This window comes from Trichoplax adhaerens, genomic scaffold, assembly GCF_000150275.1.
Source record: "Trichoplax adhaerens TRIADscaffold_2 genomic scaffold, whole genome shotgun sequence".
NCBI lineage: Eukaryota > Metazoa > Placozoa > Uniplacotomia > Trichoplacea > Trichoplacidae > Trichoplax > Trichoplax adhaerens.
In genome coordinates, this window is record NW_002060944.1 from 5,162,441 (window position 1) to 5,178,370 (window position 15,930).

At 32.9% G+C, this 15,930-nt stretch overlaps 2 protein-coding genes across 2 annotated transcripts; one reads left to right on the forward strand and one right to left on the reverse strand.

The window, feature by feature from the left end:
- Window positions 1-7,098: 7,098 nt before the first annotated feature.
- Window positions 7,099-8,016, reverse strand: TRIADDRAFT_21698 (uncharacterized protein; the record flags this gene model as incomplete). Its single annotated transcript, XM_002109970.1, has 1 exon — window positions 7,099-8,016. A coding segment is annotated over one exon (918 nt), but the record flags the coding sequence as incomplete, so codon positions are not given.
- A 1,901-nt stretch (window positions 8,017-9,917) lies between these two features.
- Window positions 9,918-14,955, forward strand: TRIADDRAFT_53500 (uncharacterized protein; the record flags this gene model as incomplete). The annotated part of the gene is made up of 16 exons (XM_002109416.1): window positions 9,918-10,589; window positions 10,892-11,089; window positions 11,198-11,321; window positions 11,398-11,498; window positions 11,844-11,915; window positions 12,012-12,101; window positions 12,215-12,356; window positions 12,428-12,498; window positions 12,765-12,854; window positions 13,249-13,437; window positions 13,527-13,627; window positions 13,771-13,900; window positions 13,975-14,073; window positions 14,339-14,447; window positions 14,543-14,621; window positions 14,838-14,955. 16 exons carry the CDS (start codon window positions 9,918-9,920, stop codon window positions 14,953-14,955), a joined length of 2,385 nt encoding a protein of 794 aa, XP_002109452.1.
- Window positions 14,956-15,930: the final 975 nt, after the last annotated feature.

Consider the following 15,930-nt stretch of genomic DNA (forward strand, 5'->3'; position numbering starts at 1 on the left):
TTCTATTAAACGCGCAAATAGATATTCAGGATTAAATTGCGCTAATAAATTCGCTTTCTTATTTGCACTGTGGCTTATTTGGTAGTTTTGAGCCCTAAAATTGAAGATCACGTCACGATATCTACATTGTACTAACTCGTAGTTTCCCTTCATATTCATCAATTTTCTCCAGTAATATTCCTTTCTCTTGTTTCCATTCTTGAAAACTTCTCTGTTAAGTAATAATACCTCTATTATTAAATACTGTCACCAAGTAATATCGATGAGGTGAACATACATGAGCTCTGCCTTCTCTTTTTTCTTTATCCCTTAAAAGGCTACGGAGTCTCTGGTTGATTCTTTCAAATTCTGATAGCTTATCCAAGAGTAATTCTCGCTGATTAGCTAAAACTTCAATGTCTGCTTTGGACGAATACTTATTCTACATGTTAATGAATATAAAATCTGTATTAGCCTCATATATTTTACATCAGTAGTTGGATTACATATTGCATTACTTCTAATTTCAATTTATGCATCTGATTTTTTAATTTATGAACTTCTTTTGTTGTTTGCTGTTCCTCAATTTCAGCTTCGGCCAGTTTCGATAGTAAATGATCGCGTTCATTCGCCAAATATAAATTTTCAGTTCTAAATGCAGCAATTAAGGAAATTTTAGGGTTAATGAAAATTGCCATGCTTGTATTTTGTTATTTAGGCCTTAAATTGTCATCTTACCTGGATAGATTAGCATCATTTTTAACCAAATCTAACGACTTTCGTAATTCATTCTTTTCTTCTTCAGCTCTGTCTAATTCTGTCTTGTAATCCTGCAACAAAATCAACTTAATAAACTTTCGGCTATGCATCCAATGTATCTTTAAAGATTAATGATGAGGTAATAACTGTCTGCAGCTTTTAAATATATTATTTCAAAAATTTACCTCTAATTCATTAGCAGCTTGTCTTAAAGCTAACGTAGATTCGTATAGATGATCATCTTTTTTATCTATCTTTCTCAAAGTACGCTGTAAATTAACCTAGAAATGATCAACCAATTTATTTATAAGCATTCCATATATTTTGCATTATCATCAGGTAAATTGTAGATTCATATAATATCAATAAGTACTATATAGCAAAGCAATAATGAATATTTTTACCTCGCTTCTTAAGCTATTAATAGTGTTATTTAACTTGTTGATTTTAGTGTTGTATTCGTTGATAATACGCGAGTTATCTTCTTCATCCGAAATAGAGTAATCGCTGATTCTTAGTTCCTGATCTTGGTATTGTTTTTTAGGCGATACTTGAAGGGAGTGTGAAGGGCTCTAATAAAATAAAAGGGACGTAAAGAGAAGTTAAAATAGCTCGTCAACTTTTCCATTAATTTATTTAGAGTAGACAAATGAAATGGACAACACAGCTACAAATATAATAAATCTTTCTACTTTCCCTAATTTTAAGTTAACTTTATGTGCTAAATAGATAATATTATTATACGTAATTTGAATATTTCCCTTAATTATGCGATAGTATATGTGATATGGACGATATCTGCTACGGAAGATGCTTGCTATAATTCATATACCAAAGTACTGTTCTCAAGATTCATCATAGCCACTCTTTGTAAGACTATCATAACTTGTCAGAAGTACGGTAATTCATCATGCTATGAAAGTGTTAAATTAATGTATATGAATAGAAGCTGTATTTATCATTTACAGTAGATGAATCCGCAGCCTATTTTTGGACATAGCAATGATCATAGTTTAGCCTTACCTCTACAACAATGTGCGATTACAGAAATATACAGTACTACTTTTCAAGAAATACTATTATCGTTAATATTTTTAAGCCAAAGAATGTGTTTAGTTGGATAAAGTAAATTAGTATGCTATTGTCCACATAATAAGAAATGAGATCTAATCAGAGAAAGTGCCAAATCTTAACAGCTGTGAAAGCAAATGGGGTCTTCAATGCAGAGGAAATAGCGAAATGTTATCGAATAAAGATTTTAAAAATAAAGGACCAACTATTGATAATATCTGCATGGACGCAAAAGCTTTATTAAACTTTAATCGATTATAAAATAGCGATTAAAACGAGAGCTAAATGTATTTATAACGAGTACCTGGAATGTTAGTTTGCTAGACGATGCTTTTGCTGGTGGAGGAATCCATGTAGGAGCAGCTGGTTTTATATTTCTTTTCGTTTCTTTCCTTAATACCTACAAGTTTAAATTGTAATAACGTCTTATTAGCAATATTTTGCATGTGATATAGTACTATTTATTTATAGCTTGTTGAGCAATTTAATTTTAATGTATGTCATTTTTGTACTATTTCATGATGATATAAAATTTCAAATAAGTTATGGATACAGTTACTTCGATATGATGAGAAGTAGTAGTTACTGAAATCATACATAATTAATCTACCTGCTGGCGTTTTTTGCCTTTGTTAACATGAACATGAACTGGAGTATCTTTTTCAACATGAACATGCAGTGGAGATTTCGATCGACCGTTATCGATGGCCATTTTGTCCTAAATTTCAATGTAATTCATAATAATTATTTCCCAATAAAGATTCTAATAAATTAAGTTTGTTGTACGATCTCAATAAAAGTCTAAACGATGCATTAAAATGAAAGCTCTATATTTAAAATATTAATATCGAAAGGTGAGAAGAGGCTTTAAATAAGAGACATCCAATATAAATGTCAGCGAAATTTTCCAATATAATACAAATTGAACATCATTTACTATAATTAAACTTGCTCTTACTAGGGATAAGAAATAAATATCATTTTATTGAAGTATTTTGTATGCTGTAAATTCTACTCTTGTTTAACTTTACTTGCTAATATTTTAGTATTTTGTGAGTAGGCATTGGAAGAAACTGCAAATAAAACTTCTATACGATGCTGTACACGATCATGGAATTGCAATACTTTTATTTCAACCATTTTACAGCTATTACAAAGTTCTAGATCGATATATTATGTCGAAAATGTGGTTAGGACTCTCGTAGATTTAGATTATTTATACAGTATATGTGAAATAATATAATCAATTTGTATAAGTTCATAACTATACGATAAATTTGGCTTGATTTCAATTATTATAACTGGAAATCATATTCGTATATTGTCTACTCGTTCCAACCATGGTTGCTCAAGCATTACAACAGTCTATTGTTGACAATATTAACCCTCTTTGTTCCTTATTGATTTCTTAGTTATTTACCTGACTTAGTTACTACTCTTAAAAAATTATAATAATTTGACGATATATTTTTTTGCATGTTAATATTCCTAGTGGCAATATTTAGCTTACTTTCAATTTGAGTTTGGCTGTCCAATGATAATATTAATCGGTTGTTAGCAGACGTCGATTACTTCTCCAATGTCAATTTCTTTTAATGTTACTGACAGTAATAAAAGTAACACCCTGTCGTCTTGATAATACTATTTTTCTTGATTTAGAACTCAAGCTAAATAAGTGACAGAATACAAGGCAAAATCACTACATGAATAATTCTATTAATCGATTAGTATGGAATAATCTTGGCTAGCGATGATTGCTATCTGGGCATTATCTTGTCTCCGTTACCTAAGTAACTGACGCATATCTCTGCTATTTGATTGGATAGGTTGGCGTTGGAAGGACAGCAAGTCCAATCCTGGCAGCAATAGTTTTCTCCACTTTCTGCTCATGCGTAGCAATGGCCATCTTCAGTAGAATAAATAATAAATAAGGGTAAATAATAATAATCCGTTACTGACATTGATATTATGATCAAGGCTGAAAAGCTACTGATTGTATTTGGTTTTAAACTACTCCTAAATAATATTAACAGAAACTACTGGTATTCTACGGTAGCTACGGTAATTATAGCAAGTATATGTCGAGCATCGTACCTATAGATAGGCTCGAATTTTCTGGATATCTCATTTATTATATAAACGAATATTTCTCGTTGTGATATATACTGATCACGAAATTCCAAATTTTAGAAAAATAAGGGCTTTATACTAAGTTACATTACACTCGTATGTCTCGAATTTGTAAATAAGGGTATACGTTGTATGACGTACTGTATAAACGGGTATAGATACAAAAACGCTTTATATTTATATTCTTAGATAGCTTTCAAGTTAACCCTTTGGCGTTACAATATTACAATAAATTACACTAAAGTACAAGTGGACATATATCAATTCTATAATAATATTTGCATAACTTATAACTAACGATATGCATGTTGTATAGGCGGTAGAACCTATAGATATACTCAGATTTTCTAGGTGTCTCATTAATTATAATCATATGTCTCTAATTTGTAAATAAAGTAATATAAAATATATATGCGCACAGATACAATAGTGTCTTGCACAGTATTTATATTCTTAGGTAGCTTTCAAGTTAACTCTTTGCCATTAAAATATTACAATAAATTACACTAAAGTACGAGTATAGGTATATTAATTTATTATTAATTATAAATTAATGTAATTACTGCATACTAGTAATCTATAACTAATGATATTTTAAATAGATAATAGCATCTCGTATTTATTCTCTGCAGTAGATGTCAAGTAACCCTCTAACATTTAAACATTATAATAAATTGGTATAGGGTACTGTGCTAATCTTTACCTGTTTAATAATAATTATTGTATAACATAGAACTCGATATTCCATTCATTTGGGCTGAGTAAATAGTTAATTACGGCACAGGTCTATGATATTGTACTCGTAACTGCAAGCTTTCCAATTGAATCAACATATATTTATATGTATTACAAGCTTTGGTTTAGCACTGCAGATGTAGATACAGTATGGAATTTTGTGAAGTACAATTTAGTAGGAATTTGTTACTATAATACTGAAAAATCGGAGGATTACTTTGAATGCTATTTGCAAGTGCAAATGTGAAATGTCAATGTTGGCAATGTATCATTATTTATGGGTCTATAGCTCTAATTAACTATTTAAAAATTCGCAAAGTCAAACTGGTATCATGAGCTAATCTGCTACTCAGGCTTTGTAGAAGCTAGTAAGAATATTTCGAATATCGAATGACTAAAAATTGGCGATGGAATTTGCTCGAAATAACATTATTCATAACAATATCAGTTAGTTCCTGAATCCGGCTGCACGTCTTTATTTGGTGAAACTTTATTAATTTAAAGTTAAAGAGATTGTGATTCGATGTGCATCATTACATTTTCGCAACCAAATCATAAAACCAACTATGGATTCTATCTTATTATACGTGTAACATAACCAAATTTAATTTGGGAACACACATTCATTGATTAAATGTGATAATATACACTAATATGACAACATGTGATTTATAAATAAATTTTGCATGCTCAAATTTAGTTAGATGTAGCCTCACTGCAATGGGGAGATTGTGATAGAAATTATGCGAATTTTATTACGCCAATCTTGTAATTCTTTCATATTAATAGTGTAAAAATTAAATACAAGTATCTGGAACTTAATAATTTGAAGAAGATTAAGATCATCAACGCCTGAGTTTCGCAATAACTTAAATTGGGAAGATCGAAGTAGGAACGGATTATAAAATCGACAAGCTAAATACTAGATAGAATTTACGCATACTTTATGAGTCATCGTACTAGCCGATAGCGATTCATATTCAACTGGTAGAGTTGCTGCTTTGATACAAATCACGATACAACATAATTGATTAACTATGGTATAGCCTCGAATTAAAATTGTATCATTACGTTATTTACGTCAGTAGATCAGAACTCTGGGATTTCATGGTTAATGAGGAAATAGTTAGCGCCAACTATGGTGATACCTGTAATAATTAGGAATAATCTTTATTTAACATGTTGATACCAAGAGCTAATGTCGTTCGCCAGAGCCTTTTTTTTTTGGAAAACGTCTTGAAGAAATTGCGACCATTCATATTTTGTTAATGGCTTAAAAAATGGATCTTCCGCTTGATTGACAGTATCTGGTAACTTTCTCTCTTCATCTATGGACTGTATATTGGTTGTATTGTTACCTGAATCAGTGCCACTGCCTTGACTAGTAGGAGGAGTATGATATTCATATTTATCTCGATCTGTCTCAAAGGAATTCATTATTTCATCGTCACTTTTATTATCCTTATTTTTATTTTTCTGCGGTGGCTTGTTGACACCCTCAGCAACAGTTAATTCATCAATATGTACGGGTGCGATTCCATCACTAGCCCCGCCATTAGAGATTACGCTATCGTCGAATTCTTGACACGTCGATTTCTGCGATGGTGATTGAGATATCGGATCGACACGATGACTCTCTTTCTTCGGCATTAATCCTTCCGAAGTATCATTATTTGAAGAAGTCTTGCTACTATCCAGTAGTATAAGTGTTCGCCCTATTCCACTAACGTTTTCATCGCCATCATAATTATCGAAATGATCTATATTACTACAATGACTCTTTTGCGATGATTGAGTAATATTTACATCTGTTTTATCGTCACCTTGAGGTGCATCGTCGATATTTATATCTGTTTCCGTGTCAGTAAATAATACTGTTGTTACATTATGAGGGCAAGGAACAGAAGCTAATTCGATACTTTCTTGACTATTTATAATGCTAGGTTTAGATTGATCGGTAATATTATTAACATTTCTATCCGGTGTGACTGCAGCTGAGCTTTTCGTCTTAACAGAAGCTTCATCTAGCAGTGCATAGTTGAGGAGGATATCATCTTCGTTCTTCGTTTTTGTAGTCTCGTCTATTTGTTTGTCTACCTCAGTCTTTTGACCATTTGTTTCATCTGTTGATGATGTAACATTGCCACTACAACCATCATCTTGTGTCTCTTGTTGATACTCAATCCTGCCATGTTTGGCTCTTTTTTTAATATTGCTTTTGCTATATTTCCTTTTCAATGTGTTACGATTGTCGTTGGAATTTCTTAAATCTTGCACGAGTTGACCGGCTTGATTATAGCCATACATAAATTGTGCAACACTAACAGGTACAGTAAAAGCTCGAGGCTGAGCTTGATCACAAAATTCCTTGAAACATGTCATATCATTCCAACTTTCACCTAGTGCAGTATCAGCAATATGATGAATAATGGGTGTAATACGACATGGCTTTACAACACTAACAAATTGTCTTAATTCATTATAGTTGGAATGATCTGAATAATGGACGACATAGATGCGTTTATCAAGAATAGGAGGTCGATCTTGATAAATATATAATGCTGTTGGTATAATCGCTATAGTTGGACCAGATTGTTGATTCCATCTTTCAATAGTAGAATCAGTAATTTCATTTTTATACTTGACTATAATTCTGCCCATATCCATTTGATCGGTGAAAACGTTTAAACAGCCTAATAAATTTAACCGTTGCATTCGTTTAGAATCAACAACAATCATGGTTTGCAATTTCACAGCTAATTGCTCTAATAATTTTTCTTTACCAAGATGTGTGAGACCGATAATAACGTTCGAAGTAGGATTTTGTTGGATAATATTCAAGATGATTTGAAAAGCATCATGACGTGTAGGAAATTGTGCTTTAGGATTGCAATAAGTATTATCTAAGAATAATTGATCGACCTGTTTAGATTGCGGAAAGCCAGGTTGTAAATGTAATTGGTCATCATAGCGAAAATCACCAGTATACAAGATACAGCCAAAATAGCCTTCAAAGAGAAACATGACTGCACCCGGGCAATGATTTGCATCTAAAAGAGTAACCGACATGGTTTCACAACCCATCTCATCGACAGGTATAACATGAGGTTGGCCAGTTTGTAGTGATACGACTAGGTCAGATCGGATTGACATTTCATGAATTAATAACGAAGCAGTGATTTCAGAGCAATAGATTTTCAACGACCATGATGAATTAAGCCCTTCCATATGATCTGCATGATAATGTGAGAGGAAAAAGAGCTTGCTTTGGTTGCATTGGCGTTCCCGCCAATAATCAATGGCGATAGGAGTGTCTGGGATTAGGACGCCGTTTCCAATCATCTTTAGCAGATAGAAGCGACTATTTACATGTAGAATCGATAACTATGATGATAAAGAATCCATAGAATAGATTGGTTTGCTTTGCAAGATGTTGGATGTTGCAGCAGCTGGATCGACCTCAAAGCTCTACCTACCTTGCTGTCTGCAACTACTGTCAATGACGTTCCTCGCAGTCAAAGTACGCAAAAATGTCCCAACTCTCATACTGTAGTTGTTAGCTTCTACCGTTCCCCTGGCTATGACCAAATCTCCAATCTCGCCAATTTACTAGTACAGTATAGCGAATGCTACTGCTCCATTCTGACTATAAAATAATAAGGAAATGATATAATACTTAAAGGAAAGAATTCAACTGCTTGCTATTTCGTTGATGCAGAAGCTAAAGCTAGCATGCATTCGCTCCATTAACAAGCGCAAAACTAGTCTACACTATTGCAAACAAGGCGTTGGAATTACAGCAGTTGGAACGCTGTTGTGCAAAGGGTTTTTGGCGTTCGCCTCACTGCACCGCCATTGGCTCACTACAGCAGTTGAATAACGAAATGTTAATCAACTGTTAATGTATAACCTATCCATCAGAAAAGACCAAAGTCAGGCCGATAGAGGTAAATAAATAATAAAAAAACAGAGATTTTTTGCACCGAGGCTACAGTGATGTAGCAGCGGTGAGTAGGACAGTATAGCATTGCAGTTGTTAAGCTTATTTCTGCGGAGTAGCTTTGCACGTAGAGTATGTAATCAGCGAGGTTGCTGAGCTAATTTAAAAAGGGCCAATCTACCTAATGCCGAACGGTACGATAAGTGTTATGCCCAAGGCATGAGTAGTACAGCATCGCAGTATCTATTCTAGTAGTGCTGTGCTGTTCAACATTAATTCTAAAGCCAATGATATACTCTAGAGAGTAGAGAGATTCAGTTTGGATTGCAACTCGATTGCCATGTCTGCAAAGCAGTTTATTGGCTTGTACTGTCTACAAAAGAGTAAACTACAATATTGCCACACTAGACAGCATCGCAATTTCTCTTCTGTACTGTAGTAAAGGCACTCAACAAGGTCTCTCTTACCCTAGAAATAGTTGAACACTGAACAGCACAGTGCTGTACTGCAATTGGCAGAGGTCTTGTAAGCAGTGGTTCCTGTACAGTGCACAGCAGTTTTGTCAGCTGGAAGAGGCTATACCTAATCTACCTAACGTGCAGCAACATCTACATTATGAAGTAAGTGATGCAGCTCTGCCAATAAACTGCAAAAAGTCGACAGATATGACAGTCAACAGCAATGCATGCATGCATGCACGCATCATCACTTCTACAATCAAGGTAACTTCGCCTAGGTGATTCTTTCCATGCATGACAGTTTGGTAAACAAGGCGAGCTTGGCTGCAGTAGACCAGACTACCAGTAGTAGCTTGAGATTAGCAAACTCTTAAACTTTTAATCAACAAATTATAATATCTTTCACTAGCCACACTTAACCATTATTTTAATATACTAATAGTGAGTATTTTACTAGAAGATCGACGCTGAAATCTAACCTGTAATAGATCGCCAGCACAGTACTACGAATCGCAAGTACCGCCATTACAGTAGGTCTTCCTAGAACATTTCGTTGTGGTGAAACTCTTTCTCTTAAAAGTTGGTATGGAACAGTACTTACTATAGCCATGGCTACACTTCTTAATTGAGTTGGCAATGGCTCCATGAGATATTAAAATCCTTCTTGATGAATCATCCTTACTGCCTAGAACTGTTAGTGTCCTTCATTATAGCGATAGTTCAGTAATTTAAAAAGTTGTTGCTCAATTACTTATTGAGGAAAGAACGCAAAGAACATCCCATCAGCGAATCTCCGAATAAGAGCATCCACTAGTGCTTGATATCAGCTCTCATACCCCGTAGATATGGCCAAATCTCACACTGTTATTGGCAATTGTTTTACCAAAGAATTTACTTTAAAATCCAATCATGACAATTTGTATAATTTACTAACACTAGACTGCGATAAAATATTTACAACTGCTTCTTGGTCGCTTGATCAATTCTCGAAGTTAGAAAAGGAATTGAATGAGATTAAGTCACGTTTAAATGATTATGATATCAAAGTCTGGCAGCAACACACATCATATACTAACTTAGCCCATGATATTGTCTTCCAGTTAAAGCAGCAATGCTATCCTGAGCTGTGCACGCAAGCTTGGGCTAAGTTTTATGAGATTTTGCATCGCTGCAATATTGATCAACGCTTAAATTTACAACAATGGTCTGATGATCTAGATTTATCACAGATACCTTTAAGCTCATTGCATTTATGTGAAGGTCCAGGTGCTTTCATGACCAGCTTCAATCATTACCTTAAGTCGCATTATCCGCATTTACCTTGGCAATGGCTTGCAATGACATTAAATCCGTACTATGAAGGGAATAAAGATGGTAGCACTATCACTGACAATCGACTCATTTCCAAAACTTTATCACATTGGAACTTTGGTCGAGACAATTCCGGCAATATATTGCATCGTCACAATATGACTTTTCTGGTTGAGTCATTAAGTCAATGGCCATCTATACGTTTGGTAAGAGATCGATAGTCTTCATGCTTCTTTACCAAACTACCTTGCAATAGATAATTATATAATTTTATCGATGAACCTCTATGAATAAATTCCTAGAGATAACAGCTATTCATATAAGAGATTAAAATAGATATAATAACATATACCTTGCACTACAATATACTGTATATATACAATCAGGAAATACTTTCATGAATTATACTATGTTTGAGTGACACCTATAATTGAATAAAACACATTATTTGCTAAATTTAAGTTGCTAAAAGCGTATTAATTCTTCTTTTTGGATTACTGTATTTCAGGTAACTGCTGATGGAAGTATTGATTGTTCTGATCGTCCAGGACAGCAAGAGGCTATTGTATCTCCAATTCTTTACTGTGAAACATTAACCGCATTAAGAATATTAACTAAAGATGGGGTTTACGTATTGAAAATGTTTACGTCGTTCCAACATCGTTCAATATGCTTAATTTATTTGCTATTAAATGTATTTCAAGAGGTATAAATATTTCAATGTTTTCATTCATACAACTGTTATCAACATCGAATCTAATGCTTATTTATTTGACTAACTTTTTTATGCTAATGGTAAATTACTCTTGATCAGGTTAAAGCTATTAAACCTTCATGTAGTAAGAGCGGCAACTCTGAAGTTTACATAATTTGCATCGGATACATTGGTTTTAACGCTATACCAAAGCAATTTTGGGATAACTTATGTGCTAATTATGGTAATTACAAGTAGTACACATCGTTTATTTTACGAGTATGCAAGGATTTATAAACTGTTACTCTTGCATTCTATAGGGCTTGAAGACAGATGTATTTCACTCTTTCCTCTAGACTATATACCAGTACCTATTATTGATAAAATATACACTTTTTGCCAGTATTTTTCAACTCTACAGGTACGTTGTGTGATAGATTTTTTATACTCTGGCATATCTTCGACAATATCGCGTTCGCCAGTAGTTTTCAATAATAAATAAATGAATCAAGGGATGTTTAACGCAGGAAATTTTTATTCTTAGTTTAGAAACAAAGTTAATGATAGCGTAAAAGTATTTTACTATTAACGTAGATAATACTATTAAATATGTAAGCTCACTGTATCTATTAAGTAATTAAATCAACCCTAGTAAACAGTAAATTATCTATTAATAATTATATAATTTATAATTGCTTACGACACGGATATAAAAATATTCCTTTGCTATACTCGTTCTTATTTGGATAATTTCAAATAATGATAGATTGATGCTATTCAGCGAAATATCCGACTGTTTGATACGTTAAATAAGTCAAACAGAAAATTTATTAGCAAGGTATCATACATCATTTGTTACATTTGCACAATAAATTATACCGTTTTATTTTATAAATAACCTAAGCTGCACAGTTTTATAATACACGTATTATAGGCTAAAAAGGCAATAGCGAAAGAATATATTACAAGGTATCAAGTTTACGAAATTCAGCCTGAAAAAAAGATTGTATCCTCGGTAGACGTGGTAAAGAAAAATAAATGATCATTTCGCCCGCTTGATTCGCTAGTACATTTTTATATTAGGCATAAATGAAAGTGATTTGAATATTTCTTAAGTTCTGCTTTTCTTGATTAAAGAATCTAAGCAGAAGAGACGATAAATTTAAGAGCATCGGATCAAAGGCCGGTAGTTTTAACCAACGTGTTGGCCAAACAAAGAGAAAATGGTCAGAATCGGTTAATGATTATAATATTCCCGAATTACTGAAAATTGAGACAGGTACATTTGTTGTGCTATTTAAGCTACCAACTTAAAGGACTTTTATTAATAAATTATGATTTTTCCCCCAGCTCCTTGCTCTAGTCGGTTCCCACGGAATAGAATATTTCGAGAAGAAATTTGTAATTTACAGTGGCTTCATGTATGCAAGAGATAATTAGCGATTTCAGCTACTTGAAAATATTTTAACCTTAAGGAAGTAATTAATTTTAAATCACAAAACTTATGCTAAATTTTTTGTAAATCAAAGTGTAATGACACGTTAATTGAAACTGAAAACTGGACAAGAACTTACGGTTTCTATCCTGCCGAGGTCCATTCTCGCTAAATGATTTTAATTCATACTGTTTAACAGTGCTACAAGCACGTAAATTCAATCTTTCTGAAGGATATTTTACACTTTAATAGATATGCAATTCATGCTTCGCTTCCAACGAGCTATTACTTGATGTCATGTCTGTACGCCAAGAACAGTCAAGACACAAACAGGAAATTAAGGTACGGAGATTAATATAGTCTTGATATAAGGAGTAGCACAATATCAGCATTGCAAATAAGTCATCAGTTTTATCGAGCGTAACAGTATTCTAGAATACGTAAATACTGACTCTTTACTTGTCTATGATTCTAATACTTTCCTTGATACGAAATATGACTTCAACGATTACATCTGAATTATAATTAGCTCAGTAGATTGCGTCATCAAGTAATTACAGTAATAGGAGTAGCTACTATCTTGAAAATTGACGAGTGTAAACGATTAATCTACAGGTCACTGAATAAATTAGATTCGAAAGTATAAATCAAACTCGTAATTTAGGTTGCGTAGTTACAAATATAACTGCTTAATAAGAATTGATCATTCATCAATACTATATTTATTAATATTCAGACAATAGACAATTATCAGAACCATTCTTTAAGCCCAACATTTTACAGCAACAGCTGCTACAAAAGTATAGCTGATATATTATTGTCAGTTACGAAAACTGGCAATCAGGCAAAGTACGTAGTGTTATCAGGTAAAGTCCAACATATCCTTTCGAATATTTGTAATCAATCTGGAGTGAGCGACGACCAGGTAAGTTTATCCTCGATATCACAATTTACATCATGAGTTTGAGATCCTCTTAAGTTTAATTAATTATCGATTCTTTGTACCTCACCTAGGTCAAAGTTATAACAACCAGCAATGAATCTGCACCTTGTTCCACATATTTTGCCATATCTTCCACATCCGAACTTATTAGCAGTTTTGATTCCTGTGAAAGGTAAAAAAGTTTGAACATTGTTAAATGATGCAGCATACAGGAATAATTTGATAGCACTGATACTGTCCATCTACTTTTTGAAATACGTATATTTTAGCTAGATAGTATATTAATTTAGTTTAATATTATTATACATTAATTAGATATATACAAGAAACTTTCAAGGCTGTAGATATTGTATTCGCAGACTTTCATCCAGAATCAATCAAAGAGAGAGCTTCACAAACAAGCCATAATAAGTTAATTTTATCCGAAGTACTACTTGCTTGCAAGGTAAGATCAGTTCCGTTAAATTTTTACATTGATTAAAAATTGTGTAATGATATGCGATAATATTTTCTCGATAGGTATTGGCAATGAATGGTCACCTTATATTAACTGTTGGCGATTTACTGAGTCGTTTCCAGTGCAGTGTTGTATATATGCTTCACGTTTTTTTCAACAAGGTATCGTATATATACACGGTTTTGTTGTTAGTAATCTACAAGATACTAATCGTGGCATGGATATGATACTGTCCTATAGGTGTCTATACTACATTCGATTGATGATCAAATTCGCTGCAAAACTATTATCTGTTGCGGATATCGTGGACCTGACACCTTGGCTCAAGCGATTAGTGTAATGTGCCGCTTAATTTCACTTAAATTTTTTGGTAATTCCTTCAATTCTATATTAGCTACAATTTACGTCTTGGTACTTCATTTATAGCATTTGCAGCAGACGCTTAGCATGGTATCAATATTACGTCACGATGAAGATGGTACCAATGAAGTTGATCTTCTTTGCTTTGTGCCGATATCATTGCTAACTGACGAAGGTAGGAACTGTTATAAAAATTAGAATTACATTATTCACAGTTTCAGCAATAATAGCTTTCGTAATACCAGATGCGATTTCAACTATCTTTCATAGGATCAGAGTTTTATAGATATATATATGAAATTAATAATCGCAGTCTGGGATTTGAACTTGCTGTTCGAGCAAATAAAAAGTAGGCCACTCTCTGTGTTAATATGTGAAAGGCTAACATAATTCCATTGGATGATTTCGGACGTTTCGATATCACAGCTATGGACAAAAGCTGATGGTTTAAGTACCGTAACAGAAATTAGAGGTAGCGTGGATTTTTACAATTTGCAAATGATTGACTTGAATTTGCTCCAATGTTTAAGTGCATTACTATCTTAAATTAATGTATTATAAATAGGATTACAGCATTTGTCAAGAATAATAGCATATACTGTGGTATCCCAGGTAGCTCTCATATTAGATGCAATCACTTAGCTGCTGAAGTATTTAGAAACTTGATCTATGATGAAGTTTGATTATTAGCTGAAGTAACTGATACTATTCGACATTATAGTTCATGTTTTTATTAGATGGATATATACAGTGAATCCACTCTAGACTACTTGTATCATTGCAGCTATACATCTGTGACAGTTTTAAATTGTCAGCATCTCTTTAACGCCAGTTTTAGATGTTTTCATAAATTAATTATTCATATGTAACTGCTTAGAGGCAAATAATTTTCGTATTTTACTGTATTGAAACATAGGCGACTAGCTGTGTTATTATTGTTTGTGCTATAGTTTATTCTACAGTACCCGCCGCATGTGTAATAAAATGCTTCTCATGAACTGCCAAGCCTGTAACTGTAAATATACAATATGCTAATACGGCATGTAGCCTTGATTATATTGTCATAATTGCAAGGATAATTATCCGACGAATTTTGCTTAAAAGTAATCAAATTTATAGTTGAAACAATTTAAAAGTCTTAAATGGTTTTATTTTGTGTCAGTATCGCTACGTTATTGACAGTGTAGATTGAAATATTGTAATTTTTGCGATTAGGAAATATTACGACAATGGTAGGTTACCAAAGCTACAACCGATAATATTTTTGATATCATTTGATTGTTAACTCTATAATTTATTTTTTACATCATAATAAATGCTAGTGGCAAATGAATACCCTACTCAAAAATCATAGCATTTTGGTAACCGCTATTGCAGCATATAGGGCAACGAAAAGAATTAAATATAATTAACAATTAATTACAGTCAGCTTAGGCGATTCAATCCATATGAAACTGTCAATTTTAGGAATAATCTAAAATAAAAAATCATAAATTAAAGGGTAACCATAAAAAGTCCTGTCGTGAGATGAATTAATATAAAAGCACAGTTGTATTTAGAATACAATATCAAGACTTAGTCGGTTAATAATAACGTTTAAGCATGAAAACATAAAGCATAATATATATGTATTTACAAATCAATGCGCAGAATTATTA